Raw genomic sequence first — 21382 nt, 5'->3', positions numbered from 1 at the left:
CATACAATGTGAACACAATCCGCATACAATCCATCATACAATCCCTTGAGTTTGTATGATTGGGTGCAAAGTCTTTCAGGTGTATGGGGGCCTTAGAATCTTCGTTGACTCAAATACACATTTATCATCTCAATGGTACATTTTTGCATAATGCCAACGCAATCTGAGCTCTGACATGCCCACATAACCGGTGTTGTGCCGTTGCCTGAAGGTCAGCGCAGCACAACATAATTGTCTGTTGGCGATCTAACGCCGTCTTTATTTTTCTGTAACTCGGCCCCCTCCTCCGGTGCCCTGGCTGAAATGCTCCATTAGCTTTCCATGACACCTCATTGCAGCCAGGCTGATTTAGTAGTAGGGCTCACAGTGTGAGGAAGAATGATGTTAATAAAGGAGGGGGGAGAAGTGGACAGGCTTGAAAGTAACTTGAATCCCTTTTAAGACTGCTTGTGCCGGAGGGAGCAGAGTGACAGGGGGCTGTGCGTATTTCTTCTGCCATATCCACAGCAATCCTTCTTGCTAGCAGGGTGGTAGAGACATACGTTCCTGTGATGGAAGGAGAAAGGATGGATGGGTGGCAGCTAATGGGGCTGCACCAGCAAAAGCATCCTGACCACAGTGCAGAGAGTGTGTGAGAAATATTACTGCGGAGATCAGGGTGGGAAACGCAGTAAAGGAATGCTATGACAAGCCACATAACAATACACAATGCATTCCCTTAGCAGGGGTGTTAAACTCAAATTCATCGGGGGCCGCATCGGCAGTTTGGTCACCCTCAAAGGGCCGGTTGTATCTTTAGGACTATGTGTCCAGTCTTTATTAGCATGCCACCTCTATTAGATAATAATCGTCATATATATACAGCATCACTCTCGGACTCCAACAAAGTTAAATTAGTGACTTTAATAAGTAATTTATTTCTATATACACAAAATGTCCTGGTACTCCCCTTAGGAAAAAAAAACTTCCCTGGTTCCCTGGGCTGGCCATTTATTTACTAATATAAATATATTTTTGTGCCGCCCTCATTCTTTTTTTTACTTTTCAGCCCCCTCCTATTTAATTTGACATTTGTGCTCCCTTTTTTTTTTTTTACTTTTTTTGCTCCAGCCTCCCCCCCTTATATTTAATTGTGCTGTGCGGCCCCCAGCCCCTGTTGTAGTTGAGGATGTTTTGTCCGTGGCTCCCTTCCCCTTAAATTTACTTACCTCGAGTCTGGCTGCCTGTGCCTGGTGCTCCAGTGACGAGTCGCTCCTCTGCTCCTCCTGCCGGGTGCTCAGCCTGACAGCCTCAGAGCAAAATCACTTCCTGTCGGTCTCATAGCAGCAACAGGCAGCCTTGCGATTGGCTGTCTGTTGCTAGGCTACACGAGACCAGTCCCAGGCCGGAATGGATGTAGACGTGCAGGGCGCTGCGCTGCTGCTGCCGCTGCATACATTACATTTCTGACACATGCCATTGCTGCCTACCAGTGCAGCCACCGCTACCCGCCGCGTACCCCCCGCACGGCACACATAAAAAAAAAAAAAAAAAAAGAGGAATTCCTTATGCCGAGCAGATGGCGGCGGCTGTGCGGGCCACATTAGCAGGTCTGGCGGCCTGGATTCGGCCCGCGGGCCTTGTGCTTGACACCTATGCCTTACAGGTAAGAGCTAGATAACCACCTACAGGTAAGCGCATGTAGGGAGTCATAATCTCCTTGCCATCTGCTGCACAGGACACAATACCAGCACCGATATAGCATAATGGCTTTTAGACGTTCTTGCAATCTATGTGACATATCGCTCATATTGTAGGTTTCAATTTTTATGAATAAAGAAATTATTATTTAAAAAAAAAAAAAACCACACCCTCTCCTTGGCCTCCTTACAGTCTGTTTATAATACTCCCTCCAGCCTTAATCTTACAATTGCTTTTACTGTACATGCCATTGTGCCTGAAGTGTAGGACCCAATGCACAATCCCATGCGCACTTGGTCTAACCAAAAGATTGATCCTCCTGCACATAGGATAAATCTCCAGTCAATCAGGTCCAACTTGTTGGACAATAAGTTGGACAATAAGTTGGACAAGTGTAAGGGGGCCTTTAGTCTTTTGCATTTTTTAATTTTATTTTTATTATATATATAATGTTTTTAAAAATTGTGAGCTGTAGGATAACAGTTTTCTGATATTATTGCATTTATCTGTCCAGCTCTTTTCTTTTGAATAAATAAAGAGTTTAAAAAACAAAACAATGCCACATAGGTGCTCGTTCCCAACTCGTAACAACCTAATCTGACAGACGCAGCTTCAATATGGCCAATACGTCCGCAACCAAATGAGACCATTTGGTCATCAGAGCAAACCACTGCCTTGTGTTCTATCGTCAGCTTAAACAGGACATTGCAACGAGCCTCTTCTACATAGAAACAGACAATGGGTGGCACTGGGCTGCATTGTACCTGTACAACCATCACCTTGGAGTTGCAGCCGCTTCATACTCTGTCATGGATCTATACTGTACATCTCTCTGTGGAGTCATTGTGTATTATGTAAAGCTGCGCTTTAAAAGATGGGTACTTGTGTATTATCACGGCTCCCACGATTTCCATCTTATGTGATCTTATACAATTTAAAATTGTATACCATTGTATATGGCATACGATGAGATGAGATTTTAAATTGTATAAGCAAACTAATGGGTGCTTTCAAGGTCAATTGGCCCCCCTATAAGATTTTTAATTGTATAAGCACCCTAATGGTGTTAAATGCACCCCCACGCCACCCCACTATCAATGCCAACCCGAAGCACGGTGAGAGCAGCGAGCCCGCGAGGGGCGGCAGTACGCGTCCTCCGACCTTTTCATACCCCCACTATCCATGTCGGCGTGGAGTTGATTTTATATAGTGTGGCGAGCGCAGCGAGCCACCGAGCCCGAAGCGTGGCGAGCGAAGCGAGCCCCGCGAGGGAACGTGTAATACTTTACAAGTATTACGCGTCCACTCGCCACACTATATAAAATCAACTCCACGCTGACATGGATAGTTCGGGTAGGAAAAGGTCGGAGGACGGCGTTGATGTGGGGGGTGCATTTAACATTGTAAGCACCCATTTGGGTGCTTATACAATTAAAAATCTTATAGGGGGGCCAATTGACCTTGAAAGCACCCATTAGTGTGCTTATACAATTTAAAATCTCATCTCATCGTATGCCATATACAATGGTATACAATTTTAAATTGTATAAGATCGGGTCCCATCGCAGCACATCTCATCTCATTGCATACCATCTTAAGCCTTATGGTATGCAATGAGATGGGAGCCGTGATAGTACACAAATACCAAAAGATGTACTGTATTATTCAATTTCCTGAAACACAATACTTATAGAAATACAGGTATATGCAATACAGTATAACAGCATGTAGGAGTAGGCAGAAAACTATAAATTGTACCTTTTTAAAAATTGTTCGCCTTGGGTTGTTTAATTAGGCATTATTACATGCAAAAAGTTAAGAACTTTACTTAAGAGTCTTTCGAATGAATGTATGAATTCCTGGAGTTCCCTACGCTCCTCTTACACCTTAGCTGGGAATTGTGATGTATAAGATCATTCCTTTTCTTAGGATGACGGCCTGAATATGTTAAGGACTTCTGGAGGCCTCTACGAACCAGCCTTAAATAATTTATCCACTTTAAAGATTTGTTCATGCACAGCTTTAGATCAGGATTTCTAACGATTATTCAGAAGTCGTTATAAACTAAAAACTCAGCACATTCTCCAAGTAACGGAGACTATTGCAGCAGCTGCAGATGTGAATAGAAGGCTTCACAAAAATGGTACAGATTGTTAAAGAAATATCAGAGTATGTGTGAAGGGTAAGAAGAGAAAACGGGCGCTCGGTGGAATATGATGCACTAAATAGTCATGATAAATATAAATAGTAGTTCATTTATCTAAGATACAATTTTAAAAAGCAATTATAGGTAAAAACAATTGTATATAAAATAAACAAAGCAAAAAAAAAAAACGGGGTGGGGTACAAGGGAATAATTTACAAGGTTAAAGAAGTAAAAGTCCTATCTGGCTTATGAGAAAGTGACTATTGGTATAATGAGATTGGCAGGAGGTATACCTCGCTCTCTAAAAAAAACATTTTTTTAGGCCTTTCCCGAGTGGTAGACTGGAAGAACAGGATGTCTGTACAACAGCTCAGTGGCATAGGTTAGAGGAGGGTTTCCAATGCGTTTCGTCCAGGCTGTGGACTTCACGGGGAGCAGAGTATGTCAGCTGAATGTATTGCAGCTGTGTGTCATACTGGAGGCAATGTTCAATGTTACTTACTGTAATTGGACAGTGATCATATGTAAATCCCCACAAACAAAGCATGATAAATGCACTGTATATTTGTAAAGGATAATCCCCATACTTTCTTCCCCACCTGAATGGTGAGAGTAGTCCCTCTGCTGAAGTGGCCAGACAACTAAATTCTGCATCCTGGATCATCAGGTGGACAGACCTATTATATCACAGGCACAGCAGCAGAGAGGAAGCGTTCAGGCCAGTTAGGAACATCACACAATTTAATAGCAGATGGAAGAGGATCACTGGCCCCCATTAAATTTGGACACCGTATAAGTGTATCGCGTCACCTAGCACGGCTCACTGTGCTCAACAAACTATTCTATTCCCCCTCCATGTCCACTGGGATGGAAAAGTATGAAAAGGTCGGTAAAATAACCCAACAAAAACATGAATCCTTTGTGTCGACCATGCTCATGTCAACCTTTGCCTGAGTCAACCTTCTGTCAATACTAACCTAGTGATTGTTGACCAGTCTTAGTAGTCACTGTTGCCTGGATACTAATGGCAACTAGGGATGGCCACTGTTGCCTTCGATGGCAAGTACTGGCCATCGATAGTGTAGTACTATTCAATGTATGACCATCAATGTTGTTACATATTGATGGTCATCCATTTTCTTTGATTGATTGGTCTGTGAGCCAATAAAAATACGGGAGGTGGGGCTTCACAGGTGGCAGGGCGGAGCTATGCTCCATGTCCCGGCACCATGGGGAAAAAGCAACTACGAAACCATTTGTTTAAGCTTGACATCAAAGGTGGGAACCCATCTGGTTAACCCCCATCAATGGCAAAACTATTCAACATCGGCCATAAACCATGATGATTTCTAATCATCGATGGCCATCCCTAATGGCAACAGGACAGTGGAGTTTTTGATAAACCAAAGACATCAGAATTATAATAGTATTTTCTAACTGAATCAAAAACACTGTTTTGAATGGAAGCAGCCTATAAATACATTGCAGCCCATGCAAACATTTATTGATACGGGCTGCTGATTCAAGCTGTTCAGTGGAATCAGCTGCCAGACACACAAAATCGATCTAGGACCTATGTGATCACAAGGAGATGGGTTACTTTGTGCTGTGATTGGCTGTGACAGGTTCCATACTCAACGGGGGTGCAGCTAACAGCTATTGAGCCCAGGGGAACCATCAGCCTGATTATAGTGATTTGCTGAACCGGTCAGCCGACACAATATCAATAGCTATTAAAAAGCCCTATGGAATTGAGGTTTCTTTTTAGAGGTTGTGCAGCTCATAAAACTTGCTGCTTGGATTAAAGAACCCTTTATAGAACCGTTCCATAAATGCACTCTCAGTACTAGGTTTTTCTCTTTCCTTTATATTATTCTATTCTAAATATTAAGACATGAAAACAAATATCCTTGTAGGGTGCCGGTGTGTTTGCAGAGTTCACCTATCACGCTGTTCCCCTTAGCCAACATAAAACAGGTGCTGACACTCAAACAGAACAATAATAAAGACGTGTTGTCTATTAGCAGGGGATAATACTGTTAGCGGGGCGTGTTTCTATGAGGGCGGATAGGTAAGAATCACACATATAATAGAAAGCAGCCAACAGTGGCTGACAGCCCACCAAGTTTGTTCTCAGCCTGCATAGAGGGATAATATGACTATATTTACGCCATACAATTCATTGTGCTAGGTACTGTACAAATACGTAAAAGCGTCTTTAGAGATCTGAAAACATTAATCCAAAGGGAAAACCCCAGAAAGGAAAATGCAGGCATTTACACGTGATAACAAGCCGTACATTGCTGAAGCATGCATGTAAAGGCCAGTAATCAATACTGCAGTGTCTCTTTAGCCAATACCCTCCGTACTAATCAGATTCCATCTCCGCTGATTCAGCCGTTTACACGTGAAGCGTGGAGTTTTCATTTGCTGTAGAAAATAGTATAGCACAACTTTTTTCTTCTAGTCTAATCTGTGGCCTCCACTTGTACCCAGAAAGCTACGTTTCCGATAGGGCAGGCCTCGCCAACGTGTGGCCGTGCAGCTGTTGGGAAACTACAAGTCCCAGAATGCCTTGCAGCATATTTTCTATTAGGCGATGCTAAAACTGTGACAACTTCACAACAGCTGAAGAACCACAAAGAGCCTGCAATAGGCAGTGATATCCCTACCAGATAGACAATACAAGCTGCAAATGCATTAACCCTTTCAGGACCAATCTCTAGTCAGGCTCAACAGCCCTAGCGCTAATAGCAGCTCCAATGGTAAGCCACTTTAAAATAAGAACATTAACATCGCTCAACATTCAATGTAATGCAAAATAAAAAAAATTGGACTGCAAAGGGTTAAGGAACATAAACTACATCCTGTATTACCAGCTCGATACAGCTTACATCAAGAAACCATCATCTATATATAGGTCTAGTGTCCATGTGCCTCAGAAATACTGCCATCTGTTGGCAGCCAGTGACACTACATCTATTAGCTTTGAAAGCATTTGCTTGGAGCGGGCTTACTAGTTAGTTAAAGGTTGAACTGGTCAGATACACAAGGCAAAATCAGAGAGATGGACTGATTTCCTGAGTACAATGCTCAATTACAACCGTAATCATGGTTGGAAGATTAGGTTGGAAAGTGGTTACAATTGGCCTTTGTGCTTTTTTTATTGGCCTCTAATGCTTAATACCAGGCCTTAGTGTCAGTGATATGGCCAGTCAGCAAGAGACCCCAATGGGTGGATCCGCTAGAATTTAGCCACCCGCGTGCCGCAACCTGTGTGCGTCTTATTTAAAACCTTTAGGTCCAATTTTCAAAAGCCTGGGTGACCCTAACACAGGGCTGGGCAACACCGGCCCTCCAGATGTTAGTGAACTACAAATCCCAGGATGCTTTGCAATAGTTTTGCTATGTGGCCATGCCGAAACCGATGCAAGGCATGCTGGGATGTGTAGTTCACCAACATCTGGGGGGCCGGTGTTGCCCAGCCCTGCCCTAACACAACAGGTTCACACATTAGGCAGTTACACAAACATAGTGCTACAGAGCTGCCATAATAACAGCACTAGTATGGCAAGTCCTTGCTGAAGTGATATGATGCGTTAGTATTGTGGATGTTAGGGACCCATCTAATGAGATTCACCTAGACGTGATGGGTGGGCCAAACGCACTGAGAACCTCATTCGTAGAACATGTTCATTGTAGGGTGTGTCGTAATTTAATGATTGGCGTGTGCACCTGAATCTACGTTTATTGCTTGCCACTACAAGTGTCATAGCATGGCAGCATCTCCTATGTTTAAAATGAGGGTGTGCAGTTCTAGCGCATGCGATAGACATGCAAAGGTAATTCTTCTTCTATATAGCTCTTGTATACATTACACTTCACACAGGGCTGTTGCCGGTATGGTTTACAGTCTAAACTAGGGGTTCTCAACTATGGTCCACAAGGCACAACAATAGCTCAGGTTTTAAATGTTAACCATACTTGAAGCACTTTATTTTTTATTTTTTTTGCCTGCTGGTTTTCTTTGAAGGAAAATGACTGCAGGTTTCCAGCACCACCTACAGCCCAAGATCAGAACTTTCTTAATGCCACTAAATAGAGGAACAATGATCATAAATTAGATAAATGTCGAGATTTTGCTGAGCTGATCTGTCAGGGCCAGTGTCCTCCAGTGATCTAACTAGATCTATTCAGCACGCTGGATCTTAATCGCTGAACTGCACACTGCTATCTCTATGGCCCCTACACACGGAACGATGTAGGGGAATTTTCAAAGTGTTCTAGTCAAATAAAAAGGCCCATACACACTGGGCGATTTTGAGATGAAAGTTGCTCAAACTTTGGTGTTTTGAGCGGCTTTAAGCTCAAAGCCGCACGGTATGTGTATGGCGTGGCAATGATTGGTGATGCACGCTCCAGCATCACTGCCAGGAAAGCCGTTCATCTGCTTGTATTACTGGCAGATAAGTGGCTTTGTGGATGGCTTTGCATAGCGCTGCGCTATGCAAAGGCATCCGACACCCGCTGACAGCGCGGGAGAAAGCCACTCAGTGTGCATGCACTAAGCAGCTCCCCCCCAGCGATGACTGTGATCATCGCTGTCCATACACACTGGGCATAATCGCCCAGTGTGTATGGACGTCAAGTCAGATCCCTTAGAAAATTCTCTGAAATTGCTCTGTATGTAGGGCCCATAACTCCATTGGGGTATAAGTACTAAATATATAAAAAACACGAGCAAAAAAAAAAAAGGGTACTTGTGTATTATAGCGGCGCCCCCCGATGTGCATCGCGCAATGTTTATATCGCGTCGCACGGCATGCGATGCGACGCAATTTTTGCCCCCTATGCGATGAAAGATCGTCTAAGCACCATAAATGGGTGCTTACAATGTGAAATACACCCCCACGCCACCCCCCCCCCCCCCACTATAAACGTGAACCCGACGCATGGCGAGCGCAGCAAGCCCGCGAGGGGCGGCGGTACGCGTCCTCCGACCTTTTCATACCCCCACTATCCACGTCGGCGTGGAGTTGAGAATAAAAAGTGTGGCGAGTGCAGCGAGCCCGAAGCGTGGCGAGCGCAGCGAGGGGACGCGGATACCTTCACAGGTATCGGAGTCCACCCGCGGGCTTCACAGGTATCCACTTTCTATTCTCAACTCCACGCCGACGTGGATAGTGGGGGTATGAAAAGGTCGGAGGACACGTACCGCCGCCCCTCGCGGGTTTGCTGCGCTCGCCACTCTTCGGGTTCACGTTTATAGTGGGGGGGGGGGGGGGGGGTGTGGGGGTGGCGTGGGGGTGCATTTCACATTGTAAGCACCCATTAGGGTGCTTATACAATGTTTAATCGCGTCGCATCGCATTGTATGCCATGTTCAATGTCATACAATTTTAAAATTGTATGACATTGTACAGCATCGCATGCCATATGGTATGAGATGCGATGGGTGCCGCCAAAATACACAAGTACCAAAAAAAAGTATATAATGTATATGTTATAACCTAGTTATCTATGGCCACCATACATTACTGTGCTCTGATACAAAAATGCAACAATCATAGACACAAACCAAACAATGAGAAAAGCAGTTTCCAAGTCACCCAGGATCCGGGCTAAGTTCCCAGATCCATGTGTTCCGACAATAGGAGCCACGAAAAAGGGGTACTTTATATCAGGTTTTTTTTTCTCCTGACTTGAGAAAGTGCAAAAAATTGCATACAAAACCGGATTACAGTACCTATGGAAACAATGAGTTTACAATGAGATCTGGTGGCAATCTAATAAGAAACGGACCTCTAATTGCTGTGATCCTCCTTTAGGTATAACGAAAGGTTGATGCCTATGTTCGGCGAGCCTGCAGTAATGGGGCCCACACATGGGGCGATTTCAGGGCATTTTCTAAGCAATTTGACAAGAATGCTCCGCGTGTAGGGGCCATAGCGATGTGCAGCCCTGCACGTGGCTATCACTATGGATAGAGATCGAGCATGCTAAATAAATCTCATTGGAGAACACTGGGCCTCACAGATCGCTCAGCACAATTTCTACATGTGTAGGCCCCATAAGTCCCATCCAGTAAGAGGCAAAACAGGATCACCTTCTAAATGTATAAACCACTCACTGCCAACCCCCGTAATCTGTAGCTACAATTACTGAATCCATTTCTACTATACTGCAAAAAGCATCACCCATTTCCCCCGACAATCATTTAGCAGCGTTTCTACCAGGACCTCAGCCTGTAATGCCTGTCAATCTCAGCAGCCTGGGGGTCTATTAAATAAGATGGGAGTTCTATTGAAGATAGGATGTGGGCCCAGCAACTAATCAGAATGTTCCTGTTTATTTAGCACCTTCTGCAATATAAAATATAGTATCTGATTGGTTGTCCATAGCAACACCACATCTTCCAGAGAACTCCCATCTTAGTAAATAAATCCCTAATTATGCATCAACAATTTCCCCCATTATCTCGTCTTTAGTTGCATGCACTCCCATCTAGTATCTTGTCCTAGTGATGCAGCCACCATAAATTATATCAGATGCGCTCTAGAACGTAACGTCATTGAGACAAGACGTGCCACAAGATCAGCTGCCGCGTAAGTACCACGGGTCAGCACCAGGTGATCGGTACAACCAGATTTCGGTGCTGTAGGAGGTCCCTTTATATAAAGCAAATGTGGAATCTCTTTTAGCAGGATAAAATCCACAGCAGCAACAGCCGCTTTGGCTGCTGGAGTCTGGGAAGGGGTCCGTCCCTTCACCCAGCTGCTCTGACAGATGTAATACAGCTCGCTTGTGGAAGAGTTCAATACTAAGAAATACTTAAAGGTAAGACGTGGCTTCCATTGGAAAGACAAAAATTTGGAAGTGATATTCAGACTAGGACGCACACTATGCACATAGAGAAGGCTGGCAAGTCAGAAGCAGGGGGGGGGGGGTCGTCAGCCCCCGAGTGCTGACCCGGCACATATGTGATTAATCCAGCTCTGTTCCCCAAGGCTATCCTGTCCTATAAAGCGAGTTAGAGGTCTTACCCCCTACGGAGATACACTGTCTGCGACCTTGGCCTGACTGTGTGGGGCTTTTGTGAAAATGAAAGGCCAGATACAAAAGGCTGGAACTGCGATTCCCCTGCTCCATCGGGAACTGCAAATGAAGCATATCTGAAAACGATCTGTCCACCGGAGCCCTGGGCTCTCCAACACACACAAGCTTTACTCTTTAAACTTTGGGGGAATAAATCTGAATAATCATTGCTTTTAAACCTTTTCATAAAAAAAAAAAAACTTTACATCTGAATATCTGCATAAATTTCTTCTTTCTATGGCTTAACTTTACATATAACAAGCAAAATTCAAAATACAAAGGGCCCCTTACATCAGGAAACCTACAAATTGGTTAGCGGTGGTCTATTAAATATGGAATCCTGCAGGCAGTCAGTCAGAGAATTCCTGCACCGCTCTACCATGTGCCCTGCACTGGACAGAACAGCTTCCCCGGAACAGATGTGTGTGTGATATCTATGAGAAGCCTGGAATAACACATGGCCTGGGAGCACAGGATTAGGAGACGCTGTGGAGAGGGGTATATGGATTATTTGCCAATGCTAGGTCACTGAATGACGTAGGTGACTGACTGATGTCAATGACGAGCTGAGCTGTTGGACCAATTTTATGCCGTGCTAATTACATTGTGAATTTGGAAGACCTACGACTGAATGTGTTTAAAATGAACTTGTTCAGATAGAAGGAATACATGTTGTGCATGGCTGCTTGACCCACATTTTACACGTCAGGGCTACACTAGGAATAGTGCCAGTAGCAATCGCTCTATCGCTTGTTATTTCTCCTGCCTACAAGCGAAGACTTCCTATGGGACCACCTAAGCTAGCTGCTGTCACGCAACGTGTCAGATAAAGACACAGCCTTCCAACATTCTTTATCCAACGCACGGAAGACATTCAGATGAAGAATCTGACAATTCTGTGGTCACGCGCAGCATAATTATTTAGCCCTCTGAACCTACAATATAATGTCCTAAGCTGTCCCGTCTATGTCACGCACAGTGCAAGCCCTCTGCAAAGACCTCTAGTCGCAGCCTCAGGCCTGTTCAGCAAACCAGCGAATGAGGAGCCAGGAGACCACCGGGATGGGGTAAGGCAAGTAATAAGAGTAGGGTGATGGCACACAGAGGTGACACGGGAAGATGAGATATGAAATAGCAGTATTGTATTTAGGGGGACACGCAACAACATTATTTTTTTTACTTTCCCAACTACTACAACTATTAAAAAGTGCATATATATAGCACAGCATTTGATTGTATTGCTGCGCTCGCCACTCTTCGGGTTGGCGTCAATAGTGGGGTGGCGTTAACATTGGGGGGGCATTTAAAACATGAGGGGGGGTTTCTATTAAAATGGGGGGCTTTTACATTGAAATCAATCTATTGACGCCAACCCGAAAAGTAGCGAACGCAGCGAGCCCGCGAGGGGCGGCGGTACGCGTCCTCCGACCTTTTTATACCCCCACTATCCACGTCGGCGTGGAGTTGATTTTATAAAGTGTAACTTCACAGGTATACGCGTCCCCTCGGCACGCTTCGGGCTCGGTGGCTCGCTACACTTTATAAAATCAACTCCACGCCGACGTGGATAGTGGGGGTATGAAAAGGTCGTAGGACGCGTACCACCGCCGCCGCTCGCCACGCTTCGGGTTGACGTCAATAGTGGGGTGGCGTTAACTTTATAACCATACTCAATGAGAAATTGCCCCTATTGGCCCATTTCCCATTGTCCCCTATGTAAAATCGCGTTGATCGCGTTAATCGCATCACTGCCCATTATAATGGGCCGCGAATGACATGATCAACCCGATTTTGACTTGAAAAATAATTTAACATTATTCTCTATGGGAAAATCGCGTTGATCGCGTCGGTCGCATCGCGGGCCATTATAATGGGCCGCGATCAATGCGATTTTCTCTTTCACCGGCAAATTTTTGCAGCACTTGGTAGTCATTAGATCTACAGTGTCTAGGTCGACATGTTCAAAAGGTTGACAGTCAGGATAACGACATGGAAAAGGTCTACATGAGGTTTTCATTAGAAAAAAATTTGAGCCGACAGGGCGTGGTGGGAGAATATAATAGTGTGTCAATCGCAGCGAGGCATCGTGCCCGGAGCATCGCGAGCGTAGCGAGACATGAGAGGGGACGCGGTGTCCATAGCGACCTATGATGACAGACACCCAAAAAACTCATGTCGAAATTTTGACTGTCAACCTAGACATTGTAAATCGAATATACCGTAACCGCAGCACTTGTTATACAATTATCTTTCAATAATTCTTATAAAAGCTACATTCTATGTGTACAGTACGCCCCACAATACAATACTTTTTATTCCTTGTACGTGAAACATTATATATTATTCTAGCATCCCCCCGGAGGACTAAATAATGGATAATTCCATTCCTATCTTGTACATATCCTGAGTGAATGTGTAATATTAATGATAGGCTATATCTAGCGGGGATAATTCTTTATATTACGCGACCAGGCAGATGCCAGAGCCAATTTACTAGTCCTATCCAGTATACAGAGACTTGCACCACCGTACACACTACAGTTGTGAAAATGAACAAAAGGCGTAATTACATAAGAATCCCCTCCTCTGCCTTCTTATCAGAGCTAACACGACGATTGCATGCACTTCTTGCTCCAACTGGTTATGAAATAAGTGTTCACTCTTGGGCAATGGAAAAGGCAGACCATTAGCACATCTGCACACTGGGTGGCCGGCCAGCACAGAATCTACTATTTATGTGGAACATTGATTTCTCTTCTGGCACATAAATCTCTACTATCTCTTTGGAAACTTCAGTGCTGACCACTTCACTTTTATACCGTAGCAGGAGATCAAAATGGGATACATCAAAAGGATGTCGACAAAGGAGGACGTTTCCTACTGGCCAATGACAAACACTGGTTCTGTTAATAAGGATTTGAATTATTGCGAGCTGTATAAAAGAAACGCTTTGCTGAGACGAGCGATACACATACAAAAGTAATGTACAACAGATATAAATGAGCTAACAAATTATGCTGTCTGACTACTCTCGGATGGCTGCATAATCCTTTATATTGGTATGGATACTCGCTTCTCTGGTCACATGAACTAAAGGAATATCCAATAATAATAAAAGCTATCTTGTAACAAATGTATAGAATCATAACACACACTCAATGGTCGCTTAATTAAGGCAAACCTGAACGATAATGCAAATATCTGATCAGCCAATCAAGTGGCTGCAACTCAATGCATGAGCGCATGCAGGTATGGCTCAAGAGGTTCCGTTGTTGTTCACTAGAATATGGAAGACATATAGTCTAAAGGCCCATACACACTGGGCGATTTTGAGCTGAAAGTCTCTCAAAACAGCAGGTTTGAGCAGCTTTCAGCTCAAAGCCGCCCAGTGTGTATGGCCTGGCGATGAGCGCTGCTGCACGCTCCCGCAACATCGCCGGGAAAGCCGTTCATCTGCTGGTTATACCAGCAGATGAGCAGCTTTCAGGACAGCTTTGCATAGCGCTGACCTATGCAAAGCCGTACTCCCCCCTCTGTCGGCGCCGGGCAGGGGGAAAGCCGCTTCGTGTGTATGCACTGAGCGGCTTTCCCCGTAGTGATGATGTCATCATCGCTGTCCATACACGCTGAGCATAGTCGCCCAATGAGTATGGACCTTAAGGGATACATTTACAAAAACTTCTTAAAATGAAGAGATATGACGTTTCCCACAGCAACCAGATTCTATCATTTATCTATTGCAAAAACATTGGCTGGTCTGACGAATCACAACTTCTGCTGTAACGGACAGAAAAGGACAGAATTTGTGGCAAACATTTATCCATGGATCCATCCTGCTTTGCGTCTGCCAAGAAAATCCCCTCACCATTACACCGCCAAACATCAGGGCCTTTAATCCCATTAGAGGATCACTGAAATGTCACGGTCTACTTAAATCATTTATAAAGAATGTTGTCAGCACCTTGTTCAATCTATGCCATAGAGAATTAAGGCAGTCGTGGGGTTTTGAAACGTCCTAACCAAGTACTAAAAAGGTCTCCAAAAATATGGCCGCAGAAGATTGATACACAAATAAATACTCACAAAGTATATGGACATGTGCGCCCCTTATCTTCCAGGAATTAGGATACAGCATGAAACACTGCTCTATAACCTGCGATGGGAGTTACTGGCTGCGGGGTAATTACAGTGGCAAGGTAGCAGGGATGCAAGTGAATCCCGAGGGTGTCCGCGAGAAAAGGTCACAGTGAAGAGGCTATTTAGCTCCATATCCTTTCGCCAAATGCGTTTGCAACCGCGAATATATACGCAGCTGCTGGGCTAATTAAAAGGTAGCAGCCATCTGGACTTGTGATGAGACGTCCACCAGCTGTGTACACAGAAGCAGTGGTAGCGGAACAGTTGATAATCAAAGTTCTGTATAGCCTTTTAGTCGTGGCTGCAAGCAGAGCCCCATATACACAAGATGAGATAGTTAAAGATACCGCTCGGAAAGGGCCATTCTGAGTGATATCTTTTACAGTCTCATCTAGTATCGATAACGATGCGTGCTCCTGTGCGTCGCTAACAAAGATGGAGGCATTCTGAAAATGCAGGTCAATTTGGCTGTATAGTCCCAGTGATGTCACTAAATGATATAGATTACCGATATCGTGTAGATACACAATATCGGGAGCTGCGGCCAATATGGTTGTTCATTACATCAGCCGCGGAACCGATCATCTAGTGTGTATGGGGCTTATGACACCTCACAGCTGCAGGATAAACACTCCCCCAAAGAGCTTGCAACAATCCTGCGTTTTTGCTGCCACTCCTCCGTTACCACCTACAAAATGTCCCTGACTGTCAATCACTTTGCAACAAATCCTCTAAGCAATCACTATTGCAGCACATGCTCGGTGTGACAAGACACATAAGCAATGGGAAAAAAACAGGGCAATGCTGAAAATATCAACATTGTGTACATCTCTAAATCAAGCCCTTTGGGTTTTTATTGTATAAATGACCCTATGATCAGTCAGCATACACCAATCTGCAGTTAGCTTTTAGAGGTCTAGTGCATTATAAACAGTGAAAGCAACTGTATACATGGATACAGCGCAGATTTGTACCATTGCCCAGTGTTGGAAATGAACTGCTGTAAAGCAGACATGGCCAAACTAGCTGTTGTGAAACTACACATCACAGCATGCCTTGCTATAGGTTTAGCATTCCCTAATACATTAGCAAAACTGTAGCAAGGCATGATGGGACTTGTAGTTTCACAACAGCTGGAGGGTCATAGTTTGGCCATGCCTGCTGTAAAGGCTTCTATATAAATCAACAACAACAAAAAAAAAGACTAAACAAATATTCAACAAAAATAGCTTGTTAAAACCAAGAATAAAAAAATAGGTCAAAGTCATAACATAGCCAAATTAAACAAACCAATAAAATCCATTTCCTAAAACCCTTATGCCATAACAGTGGGTGGAAAACTAGCTGGCACTTTATATTCAGGAATTCTGCTGCTGAAAAGGGCAGGAAGCTTCAGAATCATTTTCAGAACATGTGCAAAGGTTGCCCCCAAGTGTATAAAAGTAGAATAGCGGACACAGAGGATGACTGAAGGCGTATATACAGTACATCATAAGAGAAAAATCTCTGAGCCTACCATAATAAATCTGTAAATAAGTCCAAAGGCATCAAAGGAGAGATAAATCTGTCATTCTGCTGAAGCATTGCTGCAAGCGAGTGACAAACGACTACGTCGCTCTCACTTAAGGTATAAAAAAAGTGTTTAAATGGGATTTTGCGCCTTATTTAATTTGAAATAAGAGTTTGGAGCAACGGGGAAAACTTAACCCATTCTAGGATAACACTACAAACAGCTACTGTGCGAGTCTAGGTAGCCGAGCGGATAATCTTACCTGGACACAATGCTGGAGCCATTGTACAGATCACTGGCGTACGAGAGCGTGGCGAGAGGACGCACAGAATTATATCTGGTAAATTTGGACAGGCATTCTTGAAACTCATCCAGCTGACTAACTGTCCGGCTATCATCTGCCCAGAAGAAAAGACAAAACAATAAGGTGAGTCAATGCAAGCCTAGAAATAGGTATTAAACTATAAGCGGCAAATTGGTCAGATTCAAAAATATAGGTTATGTTTTGTACATTACACGTATTTCAGTCACTTGTTGTACAGAGAATGGTTCCATGGCCTTTCCATGTGGCAGCCAAATCTACCCTGGCTGGATAGGAAGCATCTATTCACAGTGCCATCATATGTACTGACAGTACTGGTTACATACTGTATGTGTTGGTACAGAAGGGTGCCAGAGAACTCACCGGCAGTCGGAATTGCGACAGTCATTACCCCGATGTCGGAATCCCAACACACGGGCAGCGGGTATTCTCCCTCGTGGGGGTCCACGTCCCCCATAGAGGGAGAATAAAATAGGTGACGAGCGCATCGAGCCACTGTGCCCGCAAGGGGCTTTGTTGCGCTACCCCGCTGTATGATTCCGACGTCAGGCTAATGACTGTCGGAGTCCCGACTGTCGGGGTGTTATACCACACCCGGTACAGAAGTTCCATGGTTCGTTATAACTTAGGATAGCCTGACTTCTATTGGTAGGATTCGGTTCTGTACACACTTTACAGTACTGCCCCATTAATGGGAAACACAATACAATCCCTATATGTGCTTTATAAACAAGTTGTATTTTGATTTCCTCAATGTTATCGGGGTATTTCAATCAGGACTCTTAGTTGGCGCTGAAACATACTATTCAAGTAAATAAGACTTCCTTTTCAGCTTGTGGTCCCACTGGAACGTTGCCATCTATACTCATCCCTTTACTTCTGCAACTTCTACACGAAGAAATCCACAGCCTTCTGAGCTACAGTTAACCAATCGTTTTCAGCCAGGGGTGTGTGCAAGTCGAGTTACCCGATAAAGTGAAGTACGTACACTGCCAGTTGACAACGCTTTACGTTTTACCCAGCTAGCCTCTCTCTCCTGCCTTTCTGTGGCTCAGTACATGTGTACTGCTTTGGTCTAGGACAGTGATGTCTAACCCTGACACTCCAGCTGTTGTTGAACTACACATCCCCGCACGCCCTGCATCAGTTTTAGCATGGCCAAATAGCAAAACTGTAGCAGGGCATGCTGGGATGTGTAGTTCAACAACATCTGGCGTGTCAAGGTTAGCCATCGCTGGTCTAGGATGCAATGCCAAATTAAAGAAACCAAGGAAAGTACCCCCTGCCATAGTACCAGCTGGGGGAGGAGGCTTGCTTAAGGAAGGAGCTCCGATTGCAGGGGAAGTTCTTATTTCAGAGACTTAGGGGGTATTCAATCTTCGGGTCACGGCAGACGAACTTGCTCGCCTGCCGTGACCCAGTCCTGTTCTCGGTCAGCTCGACCGAGAACATGAAGGCGGGATTCAATGTCCCGCCTGCAGCGGGACGAGAAGGGGGCGTGGCCGCGAGTTGCGGCCGGGAAGTGACGAGATGCAGCCGGCAGCTCGTCACTTCCCGGCTGTTCTCGGCAGAACGAGCCCGACAGCTAGAGATGTCGGGCTCGTTCTGCCAGGAAACCCTGTTCAATGCTGTCGGGGAAGACAGCATTGAATAGGGCCCGTCGAGCATCTCCCCCACGGGAGATGCTCGACGGAGATTGCATACCCCCCTAAGGTGGCAGCCTCAGAAAGATAAACGTGAGGGTGATCGCAGTCTTTACACATCCAGCCAATCAGCTCTTTTCTGTAATGTTACAGGTGGTGTTTGAAAAAAATGTCAGCTAGGAGCTGACTGGATGGACGTTTAACACACTGTCCCCCTTGTGTTTCTCTCTTTTTAAGGCTTAATACATCTGCCCTAGGCAAATTAGGACTATACTAGATCGTGCTCTTAGAGCAAACGTGCTGGCATTATATGAAGGTTCCAAACCGTGGTCTCTTAGGGCTATTTCACACACTCCGGCGCCTGCCGGGCGGCGAAAACCCGTACGGCCAGGAAGCCGTGCAGCACACAGTTTAGAAAGGAGGGGATGGCCACAGCCCGGCAGCCGTCCCTTCCAGTGGTGGGATCCGGATGCAACCGGGCAGCCGGGCCGTGGCCGTCCTGTTTGAATGGACACAATCGTGTCCATTAGTAACTACTATACACGACACGGCTTCTAGCCGTGCGGGATTTCGCCGCCCGGCAGGAGCCGGAGTGTGTGAAATAGCCCTGACTGTCATGTGTGGTATGCGGATGATTGGGCTTCAAAAGTCAAACTCTTTCAGTAAACTAAACAATATAGGGCCGTTCTTCTTAGTACATAGTTCTTACATTTATCATCCAGTTCCGCATTATTGCCACCATTACGCACTCCCAGTTTTGCTCACGTACATAACAACTGCACATTATGGACACATGCGTCACAAGCACACACAGGAGAAGCAGCCAGTGTCCTGTGCCTACATATGTGCCCAGCACCTGTTTGCAATGAGCCGTTAAGCTACAATAACATATATAAATCACTATTACAGCAAATGTTCTGGTAGTTCAAAGGCAGCAATGTTTTTCAGAGGCTGCCTGAGCACAGATGTGCGGCCAGTGGCAGCTTTATAACAGGCTGTTTATCATGCAGTTGTACAGGACGAGGAATTGCAGACAAGAAGGTGGCCAGGAGAGATGATAGAGAGGCTGGTTGACAGATGAGAGAAGGGTAAAAGAAAGGAAAGTTCCAGATTTCAGTTCTTGGGGCATTTGTATTATTGGGAAGTACAAAGCACCTGCTCTCTTCTTCCATCTACCACATCCTGATCTGATTACTGAAGGTTGCCGAAAGCACAAGGTGTACAATATAGCGGCTCCAAGCAGATGTGGGGCCTACTTAATCTCTACAAGGGACAGAGCAAACTCCTAGCTGAATGGTTACAGGGCACATATGAGAACAGAACAGAAGACAAATAATGTAGAGGAGACTCATTCACTAGGCTATGCCAAGAGGAGGAAAAATAAAGTTAAAATGTTTTTATGTGAAATACTTCTAGTTCTGGTATACGTATGTAGCACATTTTTTTTTGCACGTGGCATTATCTATTACCCTCTTTCAAATGTCAGTTTCCCCACTTCCTGCCATATTTTAGGTTTAGTTAGAGATGACTACAGCAAGACCCTCTCGTCCTGTATGTGCTTTTCCATACTTTGCTTATACCAACACTTCTGATCCTGTTACTTTCATGGTAACCTGTAGCAGCACCTAACCTTACGGTTCTGCCACCCTGCTGCTTATTTGGATATTATGAATGCTGCAGCAGTGTTTATAAACCATTTTCCTGCCCTGCAACGTTCTGTATTATAATACCACTTTTACACCAGAATACCGGGTAGGACCCGGGAAATCGAACACGGGAAATTGCCAGGGCATGCCCTGCCTCGGACCCCATTTACACTGCAATTCAATCCGGGTTATTCCCGGGTAAGGCCCTTTAACACTGAAAACGGATCAGCCCGGTCTTTCCTTGCTGCTTTCATTAAAAATGGACCTTTAGGCTGTTTGAGATGAGGTCACAAGAAAGGGAAAAGGGAGGGAGTGGGTTCTGCTCCCAGCATTGCAGCAAAGATGGCAGACGGAGTAGCTGTGTAGCAGTTTGTGCTGTACTTTTCAGCAATTGAGAGTTTGAAGCAGCTTCTCACTTGGAGGAGGAGAGCACAATTCTTGGCTGAGAGGTCTAGATCTCGACGCCAAAATTTGTGCCGAAGGAGAGAGCGTGGTAACGCTGCTGCTGCGCTGCTACATGCGAACTGTGCGGGTCTCCAGCAGATGACATCATCTGCCAGAGCCGCAGAAGCACCAATCAGCTCTTCGCGCCCCTCTACCCACCAAATAACCCGGATAATGACCATTTACACCACCCTGAGCCCCGGATAAGCCCCGTGTCCGACCCTGAACATTTGCCGGGTCAGATTCCCGGGGAACAGTACCCGTGTTATTTTTTTTCAGCCCATTTACACCATGCCCTGCCCCAAACTGGAGCGGCAATATCCCGGGTCCAACCTCTGGTGTAAATGGGGTATAAGTCACTGCTTTGCAGTTTTGTTCTGTTTATGTACATTGTAAGGTACGGCAGGACCCTTGTGGCACCATAAAAGGCATAATACAATGATTAACAGACCCCCACTTGCAATATGTAACATATGCCTTAAAAAAACACATTTGGAGCTGGCTGGAGGCTATCAGAACACTGAGTATGTTCTCCTTACTTAATTGTTACTCTGCCAAAAGTTAATTTTATGTGGTAATCCTAATGTAAGCATCCCATTTAAAAACAGTTCAATATGAGAACACAAAGGCTTTACTGGCTGCAATAAAGATATCTGGATGGGCGTAAGGCCCTGCAGCAGCTGTGAAATCCTTGGTACGTATACCCACATGCAGCGGATACTAACTGCGTTCCTACCTGCCACACGAGCCATCCTCGTA

General features: G+C 45.0%; 1 protein-coding gene across 4 annotated transcripts in view; it reads right to left on the bottom strand.

The window, feature by feature from the left end:
- Window positions 1–21382, bottom strand: part of COP1 (COP1 E3 ubiquitin ligase) — a 162275-nt gene that overhangs the window by 78392 nt on the left and 62501 nt on the right. For all 4 annotated transcript variants that reach the window (XM_083157267.1, XM_083157268.1, XM_083157269.1 and 1 more), the window contains 2 exons: window positions 21360–21382; window positions 16831–16966 (listed from right to left, as the gene is read on the bottom strand). The exon at window positions 21360–21382 is cut by the window's right edge and continues 92 nt beyond it. In XM_083157267.1, coding sequence (XP_083013393.1) covers window positions 16831–16966; window positions 21360–21382 — 159 coding nt within the window. The remainder of the gene's footprint in view (window positions 1–16830; window positions 16967–21359) is intronic.

The sequence above is a fragment of the Crinia signifera genome, chromosome 8 (assembly GCF_055691185.1).
Source record: "Crinia signifera chromosome 8, ASM5569118v1, whole genome shotgun sequence".
Taxonomy (NCBI): Eukaryota; Metazoa; Chordata; class Amphibia; order Anura; family Myobatrachidae; genus Crinia; species Crinia signifera.
This window is presented reverse-complemented; position numbering and strand designations above follow the sequence as displayed.